Source organism: Pezoporus wallicus, unplaced genomic scaffold (assembly GCF_028554395.1).
Source record: "Pezoporus wallicus isolate ANWC-B61680 ecotype Strahan unplaced genomic scaffold, APGP_CSIRO_Pwel_v1 contig_4264, whole genome shotgun sequence".
Classification (NCBI taxonomy): Eukaryota; Metazoa; Chordata; class Aves; order Psittaciformes; family Psittacidae; genus Pezoporus; species Pezoporus wallicus.
This window is the reverse complement of record NW_026637102.1, coordinates 660,962-686,796: the sequence shown is the minus strand read 5'-3', so window position 1 is coordinate 686,796 and position 25,835 is coordinate 660,962. Positions and strand designations below refer to the sequence as shown.

Below are 25,835 nucleotides of genomic sequence, written 5' to 3'. Positions count from 1 at the left end.
CCCGAGTAGCAGACCTTCCCAGGTGTAAAGAGACAGGAGACCTGGGCAAGGCATCCCTACTCCTTCACAGGCTCCAGCACCTTTCTCTAAGAAATTTTTGAAGCTATGGCATAGTGGGGAGATGGTAACCCTGGTGGCAGCCAGAAGCAAGTGCTGGTTCCTCAAGCAGTAGTTTCTGTCCCATGGCTGCTCCTTTCACTGGCTGTGAGGGGGGCTGGGGCCACCCCCGGGGGCTCAGGAGGGGCTGCTAAGAAAACAGGGCATGTGGGCATCATGAGAGCCCCATTTCCTTGCTAAGCCAGGCTATAAAAAGGCGGAAAGGTGCCACAGCCAGCAGGACACAGGGGGCCATCCGGCCCTGGGCACCAGTCCCAGAAGGCATCCTGTGGCACGTCTCAAATCACTTAGTAGAGATAAACTGTGACTTCCCAGGAGACTTGTGCCAGCAGCAACAAGGGGACCACTGCACATTACTCCCTGTCCATGGCAGGGAAGGAGTCCTGTGCAAGGGTGCAACCAGAGGACACAGGTCCAGCCACTTGCAACACTTCTGTCTCCCTAAAAACCTTTTTTCTGTGGATTACTGCCACATGGGCCCTGTTGTCCCTTATCCGTCATTCAAAGAGGGCACTCAAAACTACATCCTTCACCTCCTATGGTGTTTGCTAACTTGAGGTTCAAAACTTTCAGCTGCAAACCCCAGCTGATCCAGGAGCTGCTCCCATGCCACGTGCAAACAGTAGCTAAGCCTGTCAGCTGTAGGTTTAAATTCCTTGCCACAGATCGTCACTGCTCCTAAAAAGCAGGGTTTGGGGCCTAGGGGGTGGTCCCCCTGGGTGCCAAACAGTACTGCCTCAAGGCAGGTCCCAATAGCTTCTACTCTGATCATTCCATTCCTCTCTTCATTTGCCAATGGGAGCACACGAGATTTTTTTCAAACAAACAATTTTGGGGATAGCTGAGGAATATCTCCAGCCAGTCTCAAGCCAAGGCTAGAATAAATGGAGAAAAGCAGAGGTGGGTAGAAGTGGGCCCCAGCCATGAATCTCAGCCCCAAGCCTCTCCTAGAGCTGTGGGAACAGGTCAGTGTGGACATGCCTGGAGAGTTCAGAGATGTAAGCCACCGTCTGCTCCCTGGCACATCAAGACCACTTCAAAGCCCCAATATGGCAAGGAATACTACAGGATACTCATACTGTCCAGGGCAGAGGAACCTGGGCAGCCTGCAGCAGCATCCAACATAGCAAAGTAGAAGGTGTAGGCAACAAAAAAACTGCTTCTGGACCCTCTTTATTGACCTGCTGAAACTCTTCAACAGCAGCTGTCATACATCCTCAGAGGAAGAGCTCACTGGCTTCAGTGGACTTTGGATGGGGCTCATGCAGGCATAGCACAGCCATATGCTCTACACTGATGCTTTGGCAGTGCCAGTGTGTCTCATTTTCTTGAGCCAGGAACTGTGGAAAAGGTCAGGGCTGGCATGGCAGCAAAGCAAGCCCATCATGACATTAGTGTGCTTGTAGTTACCTCCTTTTGTAGCCATACTGGTTGTATCATGACTTGCCTGTCCCTCTTCCAGGGACTCAAACCCACACTGAATTCCCAGGTTTAACCCCTAGCTCTCTTTTGTCAGGGAATGTCACCAGTCGCCAGAGAAGGCTGGAGGCTCTTTCCTCCCTACCAGTAGCAGGAATGAGGCTTTCCCCTTTGCAAAGTGCTGGGACTCAGCCACAGCATGAGCTGGGGCAGAGGGAAGCAAACACCAGGCAGGTCTGAGAGGTGGGAGGGACCTGAAAGCACGTGAAATTCAACATAGCAGCATCGCTTGTGCAGAAGTATATCGGGGGGGGGGGGGGGGGGGGGAACAAAAACAACCCAAAACCAGATAATGTAACTAAGCAAGCATGCACGTGCCTAAAATCTGCAGTACGTGCAAAATGAAAGGACACCAACCTCATCAAGCAGTTGGTCAACTCTTCCCAAAATAGCGGTCTCCATTTGGTCTGCTGAGAGCCAGGCAGGGATCTGTGTGGGTCTGTCCGCTTCCAAGTGGGACACCCGGGACTGCAGATCAGAGGTCCGAAAGTACAGCAGGAGGCTCAGCACCAGAGAAAGCAGGGAGATACCGGGCAGCCCCGAGCCCAGCAGGAGAGGGAGGCGGCAGCATCTCTCCCTGTCGCTGGTCCTGGGGGTAGCCACACACGCCCTGTCAAAAGCTGCTTCGCTGACGCCTTTCCAGCTCTTCTCCTCCAACATTCCCTCCCTGTCCTGAGAAACAATAAATAAATAAATAGAATAAATAAAGCCTCACTCCTACTCCAAGAAGCACAATCCAGAAGGCATAGAAAAAGAGCGTCCAGGAGGAGATCCCAGTGCCAGCAAATGACAAATAACAGCAATAATGACAAAAGTGGATGGGAGAGATCTTTAAAAAATAAAAACAAACCACACACACATAAAAGGGATGCAGAAGAAAAAAAAAATATCCAACTGCAGCTAAGAGTGGGAGAGGGGAAAAATCTGATCAGGATTTTTTTTCTTTCCCCCCTTCTGTGTTTCAGTCTTTTGGTTCGCTGCTTGGGTTTTGTTTCCTTCTAAGCTGCCAGTTTCAGTTCCTTCGCAGACTGGTCAGGAGCTCGCACATGAAAGTCCCCATTAGAAAGAGGTAATTCTCAGCTGCTCCCGCGACGTTGTGCTCTGGCTGATCGCGGCTCCCCTGTAACATGACACACTCCCTTCGAACTACGGAGTTGGGATGAGCGAGCTGTGCGGCTTCCCAAAGTAACCTCCTCTGCTCGCCCTCTCTCTCCACCTCTCCCTAGCTGCATGATTTATTTATTTATGCAAAGCGCCGGGGTGGGATCGGGCAGCGGACGCCCCTGTCCCGCTCGGTCCCCAAAGCACCTCTCCGCCGCCAGCCCTTCCCTTTGAAGTGACTCTCGCCTATGTTATTTATAGCAGCAGGAAAGAGATTGTGAAGCTGAGGCTGGGCTCACACCAGCCTGCGTCTCCTTCCTCCCACAGCAGAAAGGCTCTTTACGGGATGGTACAAACGGGCTGTCACATCCCCTGGGCAGTCCGGGGCACCAGCAGTGGCGTATTTTTACCGAGATATTTTGAGGAGAGCAGCCAGGCAGAGTGAGAACCAGAGGGAAACATTTGGAAACAAGAGTTGGTATCTGAGGGCTCTGCAAAAAAAACAAGCAAAGGGCAGCAAGGAGCAACATCCCAGGCAGGCAAGCTGCAAGTGTGAGGAGGGAATCTTTTGGGCTTGATTTGGGTGTATAACCTGCCGAGGCTGGGGGGCACCGAGGGTGCTAGAGGAACTAATCTGCTGAGGCCCTCTAGTGAAGCAGAGCTTCTCACCTCCTCCATGTTCCTCCAGGCATGGTACACCAGGCAGAAACTCCCTTTGGCAGGGAGCAGTCTCCCCAGTACGTGCCTTCGGACAAAGCCTCTTTCTGTTCTTCCGGAGCAAGGGAGGTCCACCTCTCTCAATTTTTCCAAGCTTGACATACAATATTTTATCCTCCAGGGTGACATGCAGGCTCTGCCGAGCCCCTTCCTGTCTGTCCATCCTTTGATCCCCTTCTTGAGAGCACACAGCAGCAAGGGAGCGCAGGGCCCACTGTGGTGCGCAGTCATTAAAACCTGGGCAGTAAACTGGTCTCCTAAAATCTGGGTCCCTTGTGGCTCTTTTGCTGTCATTTATGCATTCTAAATGAAGATTTTGCATGCAGCCTGCGCTGGAAGTTACTGGCAGAGAAAACTCATATCCATCTCTCACCCGGTCTCTGGTTCAGAGAGCTGGAAGAAACAGACCTTCTGGGAGCAGGTTAAAGCAAGCACACACTGTTTCTTCTCCACCTGACAAATCCTTGGAGGGCCCAGTAGCACACAGCCCCAATGCTTTGAATGGCCTCATGTCTTTCATAGCCACTCGCTTCCCGAAACAGAGTTTTAGCATCTGCAAGGCAGGAAATCCTTTCTTTATTTCTCTTAGCAGGTTTCTTGTCATCTCACTGCTCAAATTCACATTGCTGCTCTGGCACGCATGGAAAACATCCCTCTGATGGCTACAGCCTTTCAACAGTTTCTCATATGAGTGGGGCAGAGCAGTGTAACCCACAGACCCACAGTCTATTCATTTGGGAGGCACAGCCAACCCTAATCTCCTACACCCTCTTCGGTCTCTTCACAGGTATGCCCATGTTAGCAACCTATTTCTTTGTGAAAGGAAAAAGAGTATTTGAGGCTGTGGCTCTGCCAGAGAGAAACTATGGTCCATGAAGTTACCTAAGATGCTATCTGCAATCACAGCAAATAAACAGGCAGTGAAAAATGAAGGGGAGGCACTTAGAGGCTGATGCAGCATTTGGGAAGCAGAAATCTACACAGATAAGTAACAGTTGGCAGCTGGGATATTGGGCATCCTAGAGAGCTCTGAAGTAAGCCACTTAAAGACTGGGATTGTACTACTGATAACTACAGCTACCTGCCTGTGTTATACATAGTTCCACTGGACTCTCTTTCTCTCTCCTTTATACCAGCCCAAGTACTAAAATCACAAAAATGCACCCTCTAATCTGAAAACAGAAATTTGCTGGGTTTCTACATTTCATTTCCCCACACTGGCTGGGGAGGCTCTCTGCTCATTTGCTCTGATTTGTGACAGAGATCCTGCTGTCCAGACACAAGCATCACCTGAATGACTCTATAAGTGCTTTTTCCTTCCACTCTGCCAGCTCCTCTCCAGCTGATCAGTTCATTTAGGAGGTATATCATAGCTGCTGCAGGCTGGGGAGCTGCACTCAGCTGGGTTTCATGCAGAAGCTTTAGTTGCAGATGTGTGGGAGGGTAATTTTTCTATCCATGAGGCATTAAGGAGCCCTGTCATCCCATGCCAATACAAATCGACTAATTTAGTTAAGAACCTGAGCCAGCTGTATGTGTCAAATCTGCAGCTCTGCTCACCAAACAAGCTGCCTCCAGAGATGGGCCCCAGCACGTGGAGCCATCGTGTCACTCCTTGAGTTGAGCACAGCCCAACCTTCAGCTTTCTCAGCAGTCTAAGAAGTGGTGGTTGCCAGCCTGAAAACAGTCCTCCTGTGAGCTTGTGATTCTTGAGGCAGGTTGAGTAGAAGCAGATGCTCAGCTGCAGTCTAAGGGAGTAAGTTCACTGAGTGGTGACTCTTAAAGCAGGCTAGACTGCCCTTGATACACCAAGCTCGAGGCTATACCACTCTCTCCTCCAGGTTGATGCAATTCATCACAAGGACTGTAATCACACACTTCCACCACTTCCAACAGGCCCTCCAGGGCAGTTGTGGACCTCAGCACAAGTATGTAATGATCTCTGAAGCAAATATAAAGAAATACGTAGTTCCCACAGTAGCTGAACCCACTCTGTACAATGAAAGAAAGCATTTAACATCTAGCACATGGTACTGGGTCAATTGACAGACTGGACATGGTTACATGCAGGTATGCGATTTTCCAGGTTTGTTAGTCTGTAGCTGGTACTAGCACTTTGTCCTTTCAGGGCCATGTGTACATAGGCAAAATGCCTTACAGAAAGGTTGCCCAGTGCTCCTTTGCAACAGACTCACACTGCTCACAAAGGCGCATGATGTGTGGGGGTTCCTCATGTGTGGTCTCACTGCAAGAGACCATAAACCCTCTTTGACTCCAGGTAGGTAGTGTGGGGATGAACCACTCTTCATCACAGGCCAGGAATGGAAGAGATGGGCACAGACAAAGTTCTCACTTCTACACACATGGTTCAATCCAGCAAGGTATCTACAGCAGGTATTGCCATACCTTGGCCTGGAAAGGGGGGGAGGGCGACACACAACAATAGCAGATCTTCCTCACTTTTCTTCACTTAAAGTGGAGCCTTTAATTTAAAAAAAAAAAAAAAAAAAAAAGAAAAGAGAGAGAGAGAAAAAGTGTCCTTCCTGTCACTAACTGCAAACTGAAGCCAACTGCATGGAGATGTCTTTGTGCTCAATCCGACCAGTAATCTTCAAAACTGCCTGAGGAGAACTTCCCATTTTCAGGCCATTTACTAGGGAGGAAAAAAAAAAAAAAACAAAAAACATCCCATTTCCCTTTTTCCTTCTGCTCTTTTTCGTTGTTTTTTTTTTCTCTCTCAGGAAACACAGGGGTCTTGGTGTGCTTGAATGAGCCATTAACTAGCAGCTAACATCTCCAGCTATTATAAATATATTAACTCAAGGCCTTTCGATGCATTTATTAGACTCAAGAACAACATCTGGAAACAGATGTTTTCTAAGTGCAAAGGAGAGGAGAGGGGAGAGGGGAAAAAATAAACTCTTGCAAGTGGAAGTACATCAGAGTCTGCAGACCATCCCTTTACTAAATGCTGCTCAGATGAGCATTGCAAGGGGCCGAGGCCCATGCAGTCACCTTCCTCCTAGGCAAGGCAGTGAGAGTATGCCATCTCAGGGGAGTCTGAGAGAAACAGCAACAGGGGAATAGAAAACACTCAGCTTTCAGGGCCCCAGTGGGGAATGGTCATAGCACCCATAAAAAAGGGATAGTTGGAGGGAGAGAATTGGATTTGGGTTTGGTTGAGGTTTTTTACCTCTTTCCTAGTAAGGTCATGGACCTTTCCTAGTCCTCAGATTTTCTGCATCCCAGTGAATGCCAGGCTCATGGTGGGGTAACATCAACCCCCCTGCAGCTTGTCAGTGTCTGCTACAGGGACCCACAGAGTGGGAAATGTCTAGGATCCTTGTGGGACACAGTATCCCATCTGCCCCAAGCAGCCCCATAAAAAAGGGATAGTTGGAGGGAGAGAATTGGATTTGGGTTTGGTTGAGGTTTTTTACTTCCTCAAAGGGCAAGCAGAGTGCTCATGGGGGGTAACATCAACCCCCCTGCAGCTTGTCAGTGTCTGCTAAATCTTGCATCCTGAGGACTGTAAAGGTCCAAGGGGTCCTGCTCTGACTTGGAGTCTCAATACCACAGCTTATGTTTAGATACTATTTAGAGAACTACACAGTGTTACTAGAAGCAAGAAACAAGCAGGCACATGAGTACTTAAAAATTTATCCCATGACATTATAGGTGAAACTCTTCTCAACTAAATACACATAAGCTGAAGCATAGAGATACCTAAAGGTACAACAGAGGTCTGAGCTCAAACCTTCCCTGCATTTCTTTTGAGGGAAATGCAGTGGCACCCATACACATACACTTGCTTTTCATACGGAAAACAATAGCAATAACAACAAAATCACACTCAAAACCCCAACACAACCAGTATTTTGTCATCTTTAACCCCAAGTTCACCTCTGACATCTCCAGCCCTGTCTCTCCTCTGATAAGCAGCTAGAAATAATTTGCTTGTCAGGTCAGTAATATTGAGTATTACCTACCTAATTTGGCAGTTGTTTATAGGAAATATTAAGTAGCCCACGGAGCAGAACAATTCCTGCCTGAGGAGCTGCTCTAATCCATTGTGGAGTTATAGAATAAAGACACATTTGATCCTTTGGGAAAAGGGTTATGAAGATGCATGGAAAAAAATGTACTGTCTGCACATAGTAATATCATGGCTGTTTTCAATCATTTGGTCTCCTACAAAACAAAAGGGCTGGCTTCTCAATATGAACTGCTAGCCTTGAGACCAGCAGGAGCAGACAGGAAGAAGTTAAGCTAGTAGTATCTGATTGGGGCTTTATATTTTCATAACCCTAAAATGCCTGAGCTCATTGTTGCCTCCCTCCCATCAAAGCCAAATCAGCTTCATGCAGCCACAGTGGTGGGAACCTGTCCCCGGAGCTATGGGAGAACAACTAGCAGAGCTGGACTGCACCAGGGGAGGGAGTGGGAGCCCAGCCACCAGCAGCTCCTGCAGAGTTTGGGTCAGAGCCTGCAAGGGAGGATGAAGCAAACCCAGGTTTTTTACAGTCTGGAGCCAACCCTTCCTAAAAGCTGACCATCCCTTCTCCCTCACCCCCTGCAGAGGGAAGGCTTTGCAGGAGGAGAACACTATGCAGTAAGTAGTGGATGCACAGTTAATCTGCCCATGTTCTTCCTTATGTTTTCAACTAACCTCTCACCTTTTGTTCAGAAGATGAGGGGAATGGCTTTGAGCAAACCAGCCTCTGCACCCTTCTTTGTGGAGGAAAGAGTACTTTTCCTCTCCCCAGAAGCATTTCATGGCCAAGCTCAGGGTGGGGAGAAGCTTTACTCTTTTCAGCAGCAGTCTGGGGCTTTCTTTTTTCCTCCTGGTGCCATTGGAGTCTGTAGAGATGATCATCTCTGCTAGCCTGATTTTTGTTATTATCTTGGCTCTTGCAAAGCCTGGATGGGAAAGAGAAGCTGATTAACAACAACATCACTACAAATAAGACAAGAAAAAGCCTCCATCCCTGCAGCACTATTTCCCCGTATCTTACTAGCCTAAAAATTTATAAAGCAGACTGTGGGAGACAAAGTTTGCTCAGGTCTGAGATATACCTACATCAGGAAAGGTGCTTTGGAGCCACTTGTCATTTTGATAAACCTGGGAAATCACTGGTGCAGACTACCACTACAAGCTCTCAGCACAGCTAGAGTAGTGCAAAGTGTTAACAATAGCAAAGAGGCACTCAGACAGAATGCTAAAAATCTGCTCATACAGGTGGAAAATAAGGGTGAGATTTTCAGGCAAACCAGCAGAGACAGCTCTAAGCGTGAGGACCAGCTATCCCAGGAGCAAAACGTTCTCCAGCACGAGGCTGGGGCTCTGAGGAAGACCTGCTCAGTTCCCAGCGGCAACTCCCCTCTGGCTCTTACTGAGCAGAAAACCTCCTGTAATTAAAGCCAGACTCAGGCATTGTCTGCTAAGTTAGTTACTCATGCACTGAAGTGCTCACCATGGTGCATTGGCACGCATAGGATTGATAAATCAGAGCACTAATTTGCATTTGGTTTTACAACCAAATTTCATGAGAAGCTGCTGAATACTTTCAGCCTCACTGCCCAGCTGAGCTATTGCATCCACCCTAAATCACACCCTCTTGCTGCCTCCCCCTCATCTCTGCCATGCACAGGGTTCCCATTCATCCTCTCGCACACCTGTGTCTTGTCACATAGATGTGGTGGGAAGGCATAGGATGAGCTGGAAACCCCAAAACCCTGGGGCCAAATAGACCTGCCCAGGAGATGCCACATGCCTACCCAGAGGCAGGAAGAGCTGTGTCACAGCTCTGTCTAGGAAACCAAAACCTAAAGTGCTGGGGCAGGCGTGTATCCCTGCACAAGCGGCCAGGGAACCCACAGCAGCTTTATACCGACTTTGAAGTTAATGAATCAGAGCTGGGAGGATTAGGAAACCCAGACTAAGTGTCAACTGCACTGGGGAAGGAAAAATAATGAAGCGAACCCCCCCAGAAGACTGATTGGTTAGGAGTCCAGAAGCGAAGGGGAATGGATACACCAAACTCAGGAAATTGAAAACAACTTTTGGTACATACTTCCTCTCAGTCCAACACTTGGTCTTTTATCAAAGCTCATTCAGACCCTGACACCAGCATGCAAAGCAGCTCTGCTTTGTGGTAATGCAAAAGACAGGCCAGCAGCAGGGAGTTTAGTAGCTAATGGAGCTGAGTCAGAGTCAATTTCTCTGGAAATTGCTCACAGGCGAAAGGCAGAAGACAAGGAGTACTGCTAGTGTACTTCTGCAACACCACTGCTTCTCCTGCACAGGAGAAAGACCTCCCTTGTGCCCTCTGCCTCCCACGCTGCAGTTCTCCACACCTTGTCCCTGTACTCCAGGGAGAGAGAAAGCAAAGCTGAAGAAAAGCAGGAAGGATGTGAGCCCTCATCCCTGGGAGCAAGTTGATGGTGTCAGAGAGCAGCATGGCTCTCTGCATCAAGGTTTTCCCTCCCATCACTGTTGCTTTCACAACTTCTGATATAAAACACCCCGGGAGGGTGGTTAACCTGCTTTATTAAAGGTGGCTCTATCAGTAAATCCTCAGACATCTATCAAGACTTTACCAGCTTTTAGGTATTTAGCTGCCACAGGGGGCTTGTGTCCTTTTAGCAGCAAGGGGATAGTGGAAAGATACTTTCCACCCCACACCCCTGGAAGGCCAGTTCACATGTGAGATGAACAGGGCACACCCAGGACTGCAGTATTCCATTAAGGCACTGTATTCCCATCAGACTAATCACCCAAGGGGCATGTCCAAAGAAGAGTGCTAAGAAAAGAGCTTGTTTTAAGAGAAAGGGACCAATTTCTCTCTCGGGACTCATTAAAGTCAATGGAAAATAGTCCTTTTTGGCTTCCCTAGACATTGCCACTTGTATCTCACGCCAGCTTGACGTCAACATTATCATTCCAGATTTATGCTGGTTCAGAAAAAGATAATTCATTAGTCCCAATGAGGAGAGCTGAGTGCTCTGGCCACAAAGCTCAATATCCATGTGGAGAAGCCAAGCCTCCCATTTTTACCACAGGCATTTGAAACTGCCACTGGATGCATTATAACATTCTCTTCAATAAATCAGTTCTATCCACTTTGTATGCATATGAATAAAAATAGTTGGAAGTTACACTGGAGTACTGGTACCTGCTTCAAATTTGAGGAGCCTGTTGCTGATTACAAAAAACAGGGAGTAAAGCATATATACTTACTAGATCAATATTAAGAAGTAGTAAACACACCCTTACAATTTCCCTTTAAGGACATTCGTTTAAAATGGTGGTTCACATCTTTCAGGCTCAAAATAAGTTTTTTTCTTCAGCCATATGCCGCTACCAATGCAGTAAATAAAAAACACTCCTCTGCTTTAAGAGGGCTCAGCAGGGAGAAGGTGTAAGAGCCCCTCTTCTCAGGTGCTGCTACCCACACCCCACCTTTGCAAATGCCCATCATGCCTGTGTCAGCAGATGTTTCGATGGACCAGGGCAAAACTGCCATAACCCATGTAATCCATTGACAGAAGTTGCCTTCCAAGGGCTCCGCTTCATGTCAGCAAGGGGAGAACTGCCTCCCACCAGTGCCCTGGCCTTGGCAGCAGGGAACAGTGCTTGGTGGCGCACACAACTGTCCCTGCATATTTGGAGCATGGGGTTTAGCACAGAGGCTGAAATATCATGCCTATCGGTAGGGCCCTGTGAACAGAAAATAGCAAAGGATCTGGTGGCAGTCTCCTTTCAAGACGTACAGGAATAGCAGCACACATCTCTGCCGGATCATATGGACTGAATTCCACAGCCCGAATCCTTCAGCTTTGAATTCTTCTACAAACCATTTTCTCCCCCTTGGCTTGTTTGTTGTTCCAGGACCACTAAATTAACGAGAATGGTTTATATTATATAACCACCCTGTCCTTACTGTGTTTCAGGGAGGAGACTCTGACAAACAGCCAGATCTAATTTGTACTTTAAATTGTCTTCTGGGCCAGACAGTCATGACTTCCAGATGGAAAACCCAGTTGCACTCACCACCAGATATCTCGGTGTGTTCAGCCCCTAATCAGCTTTGTCCACTGCATGTTCTGGCATGCAATTTGCTTTTTTACAGCCTTCAAGAAGCTGGTGATCACCACAGTCCCTGGTGAGATAGCATCACTTTCCATCACCTGTACCAGTTCAGCTGTCAGCCCTGCCTCACTGTCCTGTTGTTTTTCCTAGAAGCCTATCCGACAGCTGTAGCAGCTTTATAACTGCCAGATTCAGGATTTGTCCCCCTGGGAAAGTCTTTTCAGGTTGCCTTTTCCAAGGGTGACTCTCTGCTATGCTTGCTCAACCCATTTAACACTACCCCAAATCAAAAATAATTTAAGAAAGCAAATGCCGTGCTGCTTTTCACACATGCAAAGATTTGGATGGTGAAAGATCCACCCTCTCATTTTCTACCAGGGCAGAATCAAGGATACATTCAACCCTGGTTTAGATTACATTCAGGGGCTGGCCAGTAGCATGTTACTCATGGGACATTAATATTTTTCACAGCCACAGGGTCTTAAAATGCTGTCATTTGCTTTGATGGGGGCTGGCGAGGCAAGGGGGCAATTGCTTTGAGGCAGCCCCCCAAATGTGGCTGGGAGCAGGTCTCTGAGCCACGCTGTTCCACATGTCCAATTTGGGGACCTGATGGGAACAGCAGCCCAGGCCAAGATGCACAAACTATTATCTCACAGGTAGGTGCAATGCCTGGGGTTGGCCCCTTGCTTATATCCAGAGGGAAACGGTATTGGAAGGTGCCCACACATCTGCAGTGGAGGCAGGCATATAGGGTGGCCTCAGTAAGAGGTCTGTGGCTTCTTCACAGTCCCTTTGACTTCTTTTTTTGTCCTTTCAGCCTTTCTGTTGCAAGCCACATATGGTTGTAGGGCTATATGGCCTGATGGATAGATAACCTGGGCTTTTTGCCTCCTTTGCCACTCTTCTGCTTGGTGGCCTTCAGCATGGTCATTCTTTCATCCCTTTCCCCCTCACTGAAACAAAGTTACTCTTTAAGTTGCTTTAAGATAAATTGCTGATCAGGATTATCGTTCAAGGAAAAAAGATGAATAAACAGACAGCTGCAAAGTGTTTCAAGCTGGAGTTATCAAACCCCTACCTTGCAAGTACTGAATCTCATACTGCCCATGAACACATCCCTCTCATAGTCTGGAAAGACTTCTGTCACCAGGGAATCATTTAAAAGTCAGCTCGTGTTCGCCTCACACCTCAGAGAGACATGTGCTATGTATCATCAAGGGAAAGGCAATGAGCAGTTCTGAGACCCGAGAAACCCTTAGGGACAGCACTGAGTGAGGCTCCCTCACTCTTAATGCTTTGGTCATTGCTGGTGAACCTCTGTGTTTTTCTGGTACTGGGGGCTTCATTTGCCTAGCAGCATGCATGGGACTGAAATGAGCTTTTGGGGGAAAGTTTAAGAACAAGTTTCCTTGGGGCCATTGTCTGTGGACATCCAGAGCTTGCAAAGAAGGTCAGAAGACCGTCAACCATGCTGACAAGAGGAGCAAGATCACTCCTGAAAGGCTTAACAAGATGAAGCACTTAAAAGCCAATGCTACATCTGGGAGCATTTGGGTAGATTTAGCCCTGATGGGCCTTGCAATGAGCACTGCATTACAGAAGAACAGGACCACAGTGGCTGGCCCGAATTGAGAGGCTCAGCCAGGCACGTTTCTTATGTAGGAGAGCTGAGGTGCTGAGCAGCACACAGAGTTGGGCAGATTTGCTGCCAGGTCTACACTACATAGCCTAGCAATACTCCAGTACCTCTTGCAGGGACACACATTTAGCAAAGAAGTGTAAACCATTACCAAATCTGAGTGGTTGCACTTTACAGCCACTTCAGCTCAGGCCCAAACAATTACACAGAGTCCAACCATGGGGAAGACCAGAGTTGCTTTAAAAGAGCAGTTTGTTTTGGTTTCACTCTCCTGCCCACATCTTTCAGAAATTGCCCTGTTTGTTTGGGATATTTGCAGGCATGCAATGTTTTCCTGGCCAACTCTGCAGGTGACGCAGCAGTCCCAACAGGCTCTGCCTTTGACTCCTGTGCTGCTGTGGCCAAGTCTTTGGACTCCTCTGCAGACTAAATCAAATGATGTGCAAAAGCAGACATGAAAAAGTAACACATGCAGGACTGACATGTTAAACTATGAGCAAGAGCTGCAGGTGTGCTAGACAGCTCCAAAACTGATACTTATTGCTCCACTAGATGGTAAAAAAAAAAATAAATAAATAAAGTCTGAAGAACCGGGATCCAAGTCAAACTTCTACAACTCTGTTCTCCTTGAAACTGGTTTTCTGAAAAGTGGGGAAACCATAGCACAGTGAACCCAAAACTGCTCCCAAACACTTTCAGGTTGTAAACAACTCCCCTCAGCTCCTGATCCCATTTGATGCTCTCCTCACACAGGATCGGGAGGCCCAGCAGCAGGGACTAGCGAGAACTGGTTTCTGAAAAGATGGGAAACAAGTTTTCTGAAAGAAAAGAAAAATCAGGCTTGTTTCACTTTGAAGACTTCTTTGTTCGGCGCCTTTGGAAAAAGGAAACAAACCAGTGATGTTTTTGATTTAAAAAAAAATTTTGGCCAGTCACACTGCTATGTCTAAGTCAAATATGGCTCAGCATTGCTCAGCAGAAATGAGGATCCTCACAGACCACTGCTGGCAACAGCCACAGCAAAATCTTGTAAAATGTGGATGATTTTAGAGCTCACACACACTATTTATATTAATTCATTTTTCTGAATGATATGATCTCAGCAGCATACATTTTTATTTACTGTTAATGCCATGCTATTGCCTGCTACACACCAAGATCACTGGTCTCTTCTTGCTCTGCTTCCATAGGGCTAAAGCCAGGTTTGCAGTAGCAGCCCAATACATTTTTCCACTCTCCACCTACTATGCCAAGAAACATCCATTGTGGACCAAAGTGTCCTTCCCTCAGAGAATTTATTTCATAAATGCCTTCATCTGGCCAATTTCTTGGGGTTGCCCTTCCAAAGAGCCATGCAAGGGCTGTTGTGAGTTGTGTTTGGAAGAGCAGACAGTAAGCCATTAAATATTGTTCCTGGTAAAAAAAAAGATCGGGCTGCTTTGCTGTTAATACAGCCCTACAAACTGCCTCATGCTCCCAGCCTCACTAGGACAAAATAACAATGAATGATTCAAAGAATTAATCTTCAATACCCCCTTTTAACCCCAAACCAGCTAATCTGAACAGTCATAAACTATATGTGATCCTACACTAAACCAGAGAAAGGGATTCCTTTCGTGGCATAGCTATGTCTCACATCACAATAGAAATAAAATTATGTTATCTTCAGTTAACTTTACACATGACTATCAAATGTCCTGTAGTCAAAACCAATTGTCTCACAAAATACATTGTTACAAATATCAAAGCAACTTCTTCCTCCCCTCTTAGACAAAACATGTTCTTGCCCCAGAAAAATAACACATTGCAGGGTTTTTCATATGATTAGAGAAACCTAGACGCTTCAGCACCAAACCTGTGTATTTGTCATCAAAGTGTTCTGAAACTGAAAACCCAGCCAAACACTTTCCTTAACTCACTTTCAGTGACTAAACTAAACCAAAATCCTTGTGTGGACCCAGCAGCTTGAACTAATATCCACAGGGCTTGAGTTTACACCTCAAGGTCTGGCACCTAAGTCCACAGCCACGTAAGATGAAGCCCACATTTCTGGTGGGCATTGCTTGTTTTCCTCATAGAAACGATGTGGCCCAAGAGCAGGCTATGGCAGGTCAACGGTGGCCAGCTGCCTGTTGCCCACCCAGCTTCTCTCACTCCTCTCCTCAGCAGGACAAGGGGAGGAGAAGAAGTAGAAACCCATAGATGGAGACAAGGATGAGAGGTCCCTCACCAGCCTTGGGGAAAAAAAAGACTCCACTTAGGGAAAACTAATTTCATTCATTGACAATTAAAATAGGTTTGGATGATAACAGGCAAAATTAATACTCTTTCCCCTGCGTGCACACCAGTGTCCCACCATGGTATCTCTACAGGCAGCAGGGTAATCCCCACCTCATCCCCTGGTGCTCACCAGGTGGGGTTCCTCACTTTTTTCCCCCCTTGTTCCTCTGCTTTTCCCAGCACTTTTCCCCTTCCTCACCTCCATTTCCCTGAGGTGTCACAGACCAGCAGGGCTGTGGGGCTGCACCATGGGCATCTGCCTGAACCTGCCAGAACCGGCTGGAACCAGCAGCATCCAGCACAGCTCCCGCCCCTCCTCACAGAGACCCCTCAGTCCCACTGCTGCCCCTGGCATAGGCACCCGTCCCTGGGCAGAGAGGACCTGCCCAACCTTGCTGGTCTGGAGACCTGGCATGAGCCAGTGCCCACACTCAAGGAGCAGCCTCCATTGCCTCACAGTGAACACCCAAGGGCTGCGGTGCTTTGCCTCAGGCCAAAGCCACTGTCTGAGGGTCTCCTGGCCCTGTAACACACATGCTCCCGTGTGCTGCCGAACCAGGAGCTGTAATCTTTGCAAACACCGTGCTGGCCTCAATGCAACACCCCGGCCTGGGAAAGCACAGAGACACCACATGCATCCCCACTGCTGTGCACTCACATGCAGGCTGCAGGGCCAAGGCTTAACTTCAACAGCCAAAACTGGGAGCAGGAGACAGGAATCACAGGCTGCAGGTCAGAGCTGAGGGAAAAAATAGAATAAAATAAAAATCAGATACCACAGGAAAGTGGAGATGAGGATCCAAACCTGCTGCATGCTGGAGAGCACTTGGAGCTGGGTTCAGAAACAGTCCTGGCCAAAAACTCCAAACTCTACATCTCTTCTTCACTGGCAAGGGCTCACGCCACTACATTTGTGGGCAGAGGTGGCCTACACCAGTGGAACAATGTAAAACAATGTGGTAACCTGTAAGCAGCTCTTGCTAATTTCACTTCATCCCCGTTCTCTGCACAAACACATAAAACTTACTTTCCTCCCTTTCCATCTGCAGGACATGAGGTTTTCTCTTCAATATTATAACCCCTCCAGCAGATCTACTTGTACTTTTTCCATATCCTTGCTAGGACATACCAAAAAGAAAAAAAAAGGGGGGGGGGGGGGGGAACAAAAACAGTGCAAAGCTCTTTTCCATGGCCTATCCTCTGGGCTGCTCTGCTCCTTTCTACAGTGCCAGCTTTTCTCCTAGATCCACCTTGTACCAAAACCATGTATGTACACTTGAAACACACTCCTGCTGTCTCTCAGCCCTTAATGTACACCATCATTGTGAAAAGTGCCTGTCACTTCCAGAGGGAAAGCTCAATAATTAATGACTATCAGAGCCCCAGCTAGTCATTCTGCAGGAGTTGACTTTGCACAAAAGCCGACAAATAAAATCACCAGGACCAGTGTGAATTGCTGCATTGCCCAAAATTCAATCACCTGCTAGTACGGTATTTCTGTAAAACTACATCCCCTCTCCTTACAGACCACTCCACCCCAACATTTATTTTGCTGCAACATGGGCTTAAAGGGTAAATGTCCTCACACAGGTTTTGTCATGTTACAGAAAACAACATATCATCTCAACTGGGCACCTGGTTTTATTCTTCACCTCCACCTGCAGAAAACCCAAAACAATGCTAAAATGTGCATCATAGTTAAAAAAAGAGGCAGATACAGCCACATTCAATACTCGGAGCTGTGCCTTACATGGAAATATCCAGAAAGTCCTAATTTTGCAGTATCCTTACCTTTCAGGTGACTCTAGGTCCCCAGTCCTGTAATGGGAGAAGCTGAGCTCCTTTTTACACAAGCTGGCCTCCTTAACTCTTACAACCACACACAATCAGGAAGGTCACTCTTGCTGCCATGCTTCCAGGTGGTCCCAATTAATCCCACAGAGTTAGAACACAGCACATAATCAGGAGCTCGCCTGCACAGTCAGCAACTGGGAACCCCAGACGTGCTGTATTTATCTGTAAATCAAAGTGAAGCTAAGCAGCTCCCCAGCCCTGACAGCATTGGTGTGTCTCCCAGAACATATTACAACTTATTTTTATGACATGCTATGTGTCTTTCCACATTGGACAACATGTTTACTCCAGAGTTTCTTCTGAAAACAAATGCCAGGGGCTGCCCATTGAGACCAGAATAAGTTCAAGAGGATACGCCATCCTGTTTTATTTTTTATTCATCAATAGCCATTGTACTGTTTAAAGAACTCAGAAGACTTTCGTTACTGGAAAGCTTTCCACACTTTGATTTCTTCCCAGTCTGCCTCTCTGCAAAATGTCAGTTCTGACCAAAGGCTTCTGGCCAAATTTTACCCTCAGATATGTGCATTCAACTGCCAGTGAAATTAGTGGCTTGTTTGCATGCAAGTTGGAAGAAAGAATCTGGCTCCCTTGGCACCATTTTCTGAGCGGCCACAGAGTGCATGCACACCAATTGTTTGGACCCACACTTGAGACACCACGGCCAAGGGGCAGTCAAATTCCCAGACCCTCTCAAGTCACATACCAAAATCTTCACACTGACAAGCTGCACAGGAAGCATACTTCAGCCCTCAGCACTGGAGGGGGTGTAATGGGTCCATATGGCATGCCAGCACAGTAGCCAGGTGCTGGCTTTGCTCTCCAGGACCTTGCCACCTTCTTGGCCACAACACTGCTCAGCTACAGGTAGTCAGCATGCAATAAAGTTGGTGTCATGCATTAAAAAAAATGCATTATCCACACATTGAGGATTTCCCTGGGGTCTGTGGACCACTGAGTGGTTTATCTTATATAGGAACTCACTTGCTCTCCACTGAATACGGATGGACATAAGTGTCTCCATGCGCTGCCTGGAGTTATGTCACCAGAAACCACAGGTTCAAGTGTCACATCCTATCTGCCACTCCACACAAAAGCAGACTGCTCCCTGCCAGCAGGTACCACTGTAACTCAGTCGTGAGATTTAACACCTATGGGACATCCAGAGGGATATTCAGGAGAGGCTGGATCTTGTGTAGCACTTGCAGGGAAATCAGCTGCTTCCTGGTGGAGGAAAGCTTGCTTTCATCCTTTCTGGCTCCTGTTCAGGCTGGTACCTCCTATATGTGGTGACAACAGAGGAGCCTGAATAGTGCCTCTTCCAACTCTTCTAGTTGACCCAGGCAGAAAGAACAGCAGGTCATGAAGAGGCTGTTTTCAGGACTGTAGCAGACTCTGATAACTCAACTGACATGTGCCCAAAAGTCAAACAAGACCAAGCTCAGACCGTTCCCCACAGCTGTATGTGTGTCCACATTTACATGCATAGAGGCAAACACAAAATTAACATCCCTCAGCCTTTCTTGATTCTGGTAAAAAGGAATTATGGTAGATGCTAGATTTACATTTTGGAATCCTGGCTGGCCAACCTGTCTTAGAAGAAAACATGCTTTGGGGAAATCTGGCTCTTTCTTTCCTTTGCCCATTTGTGTATGCATTCTATGTGTGTGGTGGTCACCATAGACAAATCTGTCACTATGGGGAAATTGAGACAGAGGAAGCAGCACTGTACATGGCCAGTCCCCATGTTGTTTGAGTTAGTGGCAGGGCAGTAAAGAATTCCAAGACAAGTGGAAGAATGAATGAGCCCAACATTAACCTCTTTTGTTCATTCAGCTAGCAGCATCATCTCTAAGCATCCACAGACTGTTCTTCAGAAAAAGAGGATAAAGAGCAAACTAAGCAACATGCCCACCACACTTCCAGCCCAAAGGCCTTTCTGATATGTGTCTATCTCTGTTCCAGTGTTAACCCCCACTTCATGCCAAGACACGTAAGGAGAAAAGAGTACCCCTAACACAGGACCCAGTCAACATCCTTTTTCCCCTCTCTTGGGAGCATACCCCAAAACAGGCTGCTCATAGAAACTCCCAGCTTAGCTGTTGAACTGAAGACAAAATAAATCATTTCCAGTCTACAGAGGTTACCTTTTTGTCAACTGGACTGCTTAACAGCCTTGGACCAGCACTTCCTGTCAGAAATACTTAACGGCCTCCTGGCAGTTAAAGGCTGCAAAATCTTTCAGTCATTCAGTTGACTTTCTTGGCCCTTATCCTATGGTTCATGTTCTGCAACAGTCCAACTGACATCCATAAAGCTGATCATTGAACAGAAACTCCTTGCCATCAACAAGAGCACTGGGAGGTGACTGTAGGAACAGCATGGCTTACAGGCCTATTCACATAGTGCAAGAGTTTCAGACCTTCTGCCCAGACAGCACCTGCCAAGTGATGGACTTCCATCAGCTTTGCTTTTTTACCTGGAAAGACTTCTAAACTTCAAAAGTCTGTACCTCAGCATATGTGAGACTTCTTTGGACTGAACCTGTTCTCTGGCATGCGAGTAGTCCCAGTGCAGCTGAACCAAAAAAAGCCCAATAAACTGCTTGACTACAAGAACAAAAATAATTGCCCCAAAGGAAGAACCTCTCTGGTATCTTGGTTACACAACACAATGATAAAACTGAGTACAACTGGTCTTGGTCTCTGCTGACTCCAGAGACCTGGATAGATTTTGTTACCATCACTTTGAACTAAAGGACACAAAAGACCTCATTTATTCTTCCTTCTTCATTCCCTGCTATAAAAGCCAGGAAATGCAGTAATATGGCATTTCCAGTGCCATTTCATTCACTTTGTGCCTGAATTATTTTTATTTCCCAAGGCAAATAGAGAAGCGTGAGACAAGCGTCCGTCCTTAATTCCAAATTTCCTGCCATTGGCCAATTTAAACCATAGATCTAATGTTGTTAGGACAATATTTTCTTCTATATGTGTCTTGCTATTGATGTTAGCCACTTAACTGTTTATTTCCTACAGCAGGTGGGAACATGGAAACATGTACTGAGAGGGCTGAGTCACCTCCCTGTTGTCTAATGTTAGCCTCAAAGCATGAGTACAATTTGGTAAGAACAGTCTTGCCTCCAAAACCAGAAGCCCCCCATCAGGGTGGAGCACGAACCTTCAAAGAAGAGAAACAAGTAGCAAGGAGGACTGCCAAGTTGGGGAAGGCCAGACAAATGGTGAGTTGGGACAAACAGTCAGACCTTAATCCTGCTAAATGGAAAGCGGGTATTCCTGAAAGGAGGGGAGTTCCTGCTACTCTGCTTGTCAGAACTGCCAGGATTTCAGCTCTTGCGAACTACCAGAGATGGCAAGGATGGGAGAGAGCCACTGCCTTTATCTCCTTCCCAATTTACGCTTCCTGCTGGAAGCAAGCCCCCAGCAGCAGCCCCTGGCACTAGCCTGGGGACCCCCCATGGACTCATCTGGGTTAATAACATCTGTCTTCCCTGGGAGCCAAGGATTTTTTGTGGAAGCGCTGCCAGATGAGCCTAACTTTGGCTTCTCTTCCCAAACATTTGTTGAAAGGCTGCAAAGCATCTGTTAGGACCCCAAGCTGAAGAGAAGCCAAAGGCAAACAGGGAGAAATGTCCCATCATGGCTATGGTACCCACCAGTGATATAGTGCAGCATCAGACCCTGGGTCTCCTGTGCAGGGATTGGCAGAGGGTCTTTTCTTTCCTTCCCTTCACCTTTTCAAAAATCTTCCTCCAGAAAAAAGGGGAAGGGCTAGATCCAAGAGGCCTATAGGCACCAGGGGTAAGAGCTCTAGGGTGCCTTGCAGCCCATTCCACCTTTACACCTCTCCATTGATAAGGAGGGTGCCAGCTGGGGAGATACGCAGGAGTGGAAAAAAAAATTAAAAAATTACCTTCCTATTTTTTTAGGGAAATAAATCAAAGATGGAGAATATGTGACTGGAGGAAGAAAACAGGTCTTAGCAAAGTGAGGTGTAATGAACAGAAAACACCAGTCCACAGGGCTCTCCACAGGGGATGGTCACAACCATAATGAAACCATCAAAAAAATATTGTTTTCCTTACAGTAACACCTCAAGCCCAATTTACTACAAAGAGGACATAGGTGTAAAAGAGTGGGAAGTCTCTTCATCCACTGCTGCTTCCCAGGGACTGCATGAGGCCAGTTCAATTTGCACCTTTTATCACCCCATCTGCATTTCACTTGTTTGCAGGAACCCTCTCCCCAAGGCAATAAAACCAAAATTACTGCAGAAAGCAGGCCATGGAAACAGCTCACATGGAATTCCAAGGGGCTTTGCTGGGCAAGAGCTGCCAAAAAACACCATTGAACCCCTCTGCCCTGGCTATCCAGGAGCCTCTGGTCCCACTAGCACCTTTCACATAGCACCAGGTGGCCAGTCACTGCACTGAAGTTGTACAAGCTGAGCTCGCCCATTTCTAAGGGTGCCTTCACCCCCATACATTTCCTTTTACCTCCACTATGAAGCCCTATTTTGATAGGGGCCTGGAGGCTGAGCCCACAGAGGAAGACCAGCTCTGCCAGATTTTTCAGGTTGCAAGCTTTTCCCCAGTTTGGCTGCTTGCCCTTGTCATGGAAATAAAGACCAACTCTCCAAATTACAACCCATTTTAGGGCCTAACTATGAGAACAGCAAGCCCATCTCTTCATTTTTTCCATTTTTTTTTTGCCCCTCTGTTTCTGGGAAATGAGGGTCCAACACTGCTCCCTGCCTCTCTGTCACTGCAGCACTGCTGAGGATGAGAATTACCTCAAGGAGCACAAAACCAAAAGACGGTGGTGCAGGCATCAGTTGCTGCCACAGCACTTGCGTGGAATGGCAGCAACAGGGGAAATAAAGATTTTCCTAGGGGGAGGGAGCGATGCGTGAGGATATTTAGGCACCTAACTATATTCAGACCCAAAAGCAAGCAGGATCCTTACTGCTGCTGACCCCCAGTTCACTCCAACCTGCCAAGGGCATCTTTGCTCATCATCTGCATAGCTCTTTATAGGCAAGAAATTGGAAATGCATGCAGTCCTGCTTTTGTGGCTTGATAATTTCTGTGAGCTGATAAACTGTAGCTCTTTGGGCTGTTGTGACCTGCTGAGCACCCCCTCCCTGACCCAGCACTCCTCTTCCACTGAGCTTTGCTTTCAGGAAAAATTAGGCTGCGTTTCAAGCAAACCTGGGCTGAGCTTCAAGTGAGCCTGAGCCAACTCCTAATTTATGCCATCAGTGTATTGTTTGGGGTCAAAACCATAAGACACATGGAAGCTTTGCCTCATTTTTGCTCCAACCTGAAACACATCTGAGACATCCTGGCTACAGCTTGCTGCCAGCAGTCTTCTGGATCACAGCACAGGACTTGTTGGGAGCAAAAGGAGGCCAGGTTGGAGCAAAGGGTTAATGTGCAGAGTCTCAAGTCCAGCACAGGCAGTTATTTCAGGGTTATGCTCCTGAATGATAAATTATCAAAATTCAAACCTCAAACTTCACAGAGGAAGATGCTGTTACTCTGAATTAGGTAGAGCTGCATCTTAACAAGTAACTCTTTGGCTGCAGGGGTGCTACACATAAGGTGACGTGGGAAATAGGTTTCTGAAAGCTGCTAGAAGCAACATGGCTAGATTTCACACCTAGTTAGCGGGGTACAGGGCAGGGCATGAAGGGTCGGGCTCAATTAGGAAAATGCTTGTTCAGTAAGATACAGTTATTCTCTGGAGTGCCCTTAACAGATGCTGGAACAACATGGGGTCATCATACATGCCTGTCACTCTGCAGGCATAAGGCACTGATGATATTTGGCTTTGCCCCTTCCTCTCTCCTCCCAGACCCTCTTGAAACATCATGCCTATCTGGATCACTTTTTCGAGTTGCACTGGGCATGAGGGGCAGAAAAGCCACTGACGTATTTCCATAGCAAGGCAGGCATCACAGGCCAGAGGTACACATCCAGAGCCACCCTGCTCCCTACATGTTGACTGAGACTACTTGCATAACATCACCACTGGTTGCCAGAAAGATTCACAATGCAGAAAAAGATCTCTCACCTCATAACAGATCTGCCAGGCGAAGAGCAGGAAGGCAGATTTTCTCCTTTGGAGATCTCTAATCCAGTCCTATAAAACTCACAGAGAATCATTTCAGCAGGTTAGAGCTTTGCAACACAAAAAAAAAAAACAAAAAACCAACAACAACAAAAAAAATCCCACCTTAAATTAGCAAGGTGAGTGGTAAATCAGAACAACACTGAGGTACCTAGATAGGAAGCCCACCCCCATTGCCATGAGTTTTAGCAGCAGCATGGGTGGAAAAGTTGACCAACTTTCATCAAGAACATCTACCCAATGCAAAAATTCCCATATATAAGCCACCTTCTGACAGCACCAACACAAGAGGCAAACCGTGGTCTGTGGTGGAAAGTGGAGAATTTGTATTTGCTTCAGTGGTAAATATTGGCCTCAAAGCAGCCATATAGATGATGGCATGGAGGCCATCAACTCAGTGGAAGAGTACAGAGGAGCACAGCTCTTCTCTGCGAATTTTGCTTTTCTCTGAGAAAGTTTAGTCTTGCTGGGAGGCTGCATTTATATTGTGGCTGAAGGAATCACTCCAAACTGGAGACCAGTAAGTTAAACAACCTCTCCAGCTTGTCTTTGTGCTACAAACATGTTCCACAGCGCTTCAACAGTTTGGGCTATAGTGGAGCTGTGTGTTATGTATTATTTCTGGCCATCTGGAACAAACATTAACCACAAATAAGCAAATTTGCTTTTTCTTTACTGCAAAGAAAGAGCCTTGCCAGAGCAATGCTCATTTCCACTGATGACAGATGTTCCGGGCATGCTTGGGTACACCCTCCTCCATCCTGAGGAACAGCCAAGTCTTACGAGCTGAGATCCTGAAAAATTAGAAAGAGAGAAGAAAAAAAATAATAATAATAAAGAAAAAAGCCCAACCTTGTAAGTTGACTCAAGTTTACATTTTCCCCGTGTTTTTGACCCAGTATCCCTGTGGGATGAAACTCCTTTCTGCCCTGCCAATTTTTGCAACCCTGGGCAGCTTGCAGGCAAAGCAAAGCAAGCTGCCCAGGATGGCTGCATGGTTGAGAATGAAGGAGCCCCTAGAGGCAGGGCCCCCATGGACTGTCTGAACTGGTGCTTGGAAAAGCCCTCAAAGCTGGGGATTACAAACTTCCTAAAGCGCCAGACTCGTGTTCTCCATATCCATGCACACACTTTCTTCCCCTCCCTCTTATACACATACACTCATAGGCGGCTGCTCTCTTACTTTCAACCTCCCACACGAGCCAGAGGGACAAAATGAAATCAATAAATAACCACTGTTAGCTCCTGCATTTTCAAAGTAGTGCAGAGGGATTTGAGTACATGTAACTTCCATTAACCTCACTTAGAGTCAAAAACGTAACACTTTGGCCACCGCTCTGAGAGACCTGAGACTTTGCAGCAAGCCACTGGTTCTGGCAAACCCTCACTGTTTCTTTGCCCAGACCAAGGCTGGGGTTTTGGGGCCTTTTTTTTTTTTCCTTTCCAAAGAAGCTGCTGCCCTCCTGAAGTTCTCATTTCCTCGTTATTGTTTTCAAATGCTGGGGTTATTCAGAGGGGGTCTGCAATCCAGGACCATCACACGCCCATGCGTCAGGACTTCAAGCAGCGTGCTGCCAAAGCCCTCTGTACTTCACTGCTGACCTATGTGCTCTTGGAAGGTGCATCCAGGTGATGGCGTTGCAGAAGCTGCCCTGAGAAAGCAGGTGCCCAGAGCTCCTGGCTCAGTGCAGGAGAGGTTTTAGGTGCAGACTGCTTTCTCTTTCCAGGCTTGTACATATGCATGTTTACTCCTTGATGACTGCAGAAACAAGCAAAAACATAAAACCAACAGGAGGTTGAGGCCACTCCACTGGTGCTCAGGAGCCTCTGGGACACTGCACCATTGGCACTGCTCTCCCACCAAGCCAGGAGGCAGGTAAACATACAGGCACATGAGCCTTACAGCACAGCTTCTGGAGAGCACATCCTCTCCATTATTCCACAAATCCAAAGAATTTCTGTGAAGAGCTATAAGACAGCAGAATGCTGACAGCAAGCATTGCCACCCAGAGCAGGAGAGCAGAGAGCTGTATCCCACAAAGCTTTGGCAATCAAGATAACACTGCTTCATCCCAGCATTACAGGCATTCATCATTTCTTTGATAAACAGCCCTTTACACCAGGTAAAAACCAAGAGCTCACTTTCTGCAGGAATTGCTACAGCCTGAGACCAATGGATTTCTTATTTTTGTATTTTTCCAGCCTGGGCAACATGTAATTAGCAAATTAAAGCAATTGCAGACTTCTTTGCCTTTGCTCTGAGTGGCACCAAACAGCTCTCCAAACTACAGTGCAATAGCACATTGCTGGACACTTACACCCAGATCAGCCTAGACATTTGACTGTGTATTTAGAGAAGCTTTAGAAGACAGGGCAATTGTCTTCCTTTAGGAAATCCTTC

The 25,835-nt window shown here is 47.1% G+C and overlaps 1 protein-coding gene across 1 annotated transcript in view; it reads right to left on the bottom strand.

The window, feature by feature from the left end:
• Positions 1-25,835, bottom strand: part of COL13A1 (collagen type XIII alpha 1 chain) — a 129,553-nt gene that overhangs the window by 90,329 nt on the left and 13,389 nt on the right. Inside the window, exons 3-4 of the mRNA XM_057403293.1 lie at positions 8,091-8,334; positions 1,954-2,268 (exon numbers count right to left, since the gene is read on the bottom strand). Coding sequence (XP_057259276.1) covers positions 1,954-2,268; positions 8,091-8,334 — 559 coding nt within the window. The remainder of the gene's footprint in view (positions 1-1,953; positions 2,269-8,090; positions 8,335-25,835) is intronic.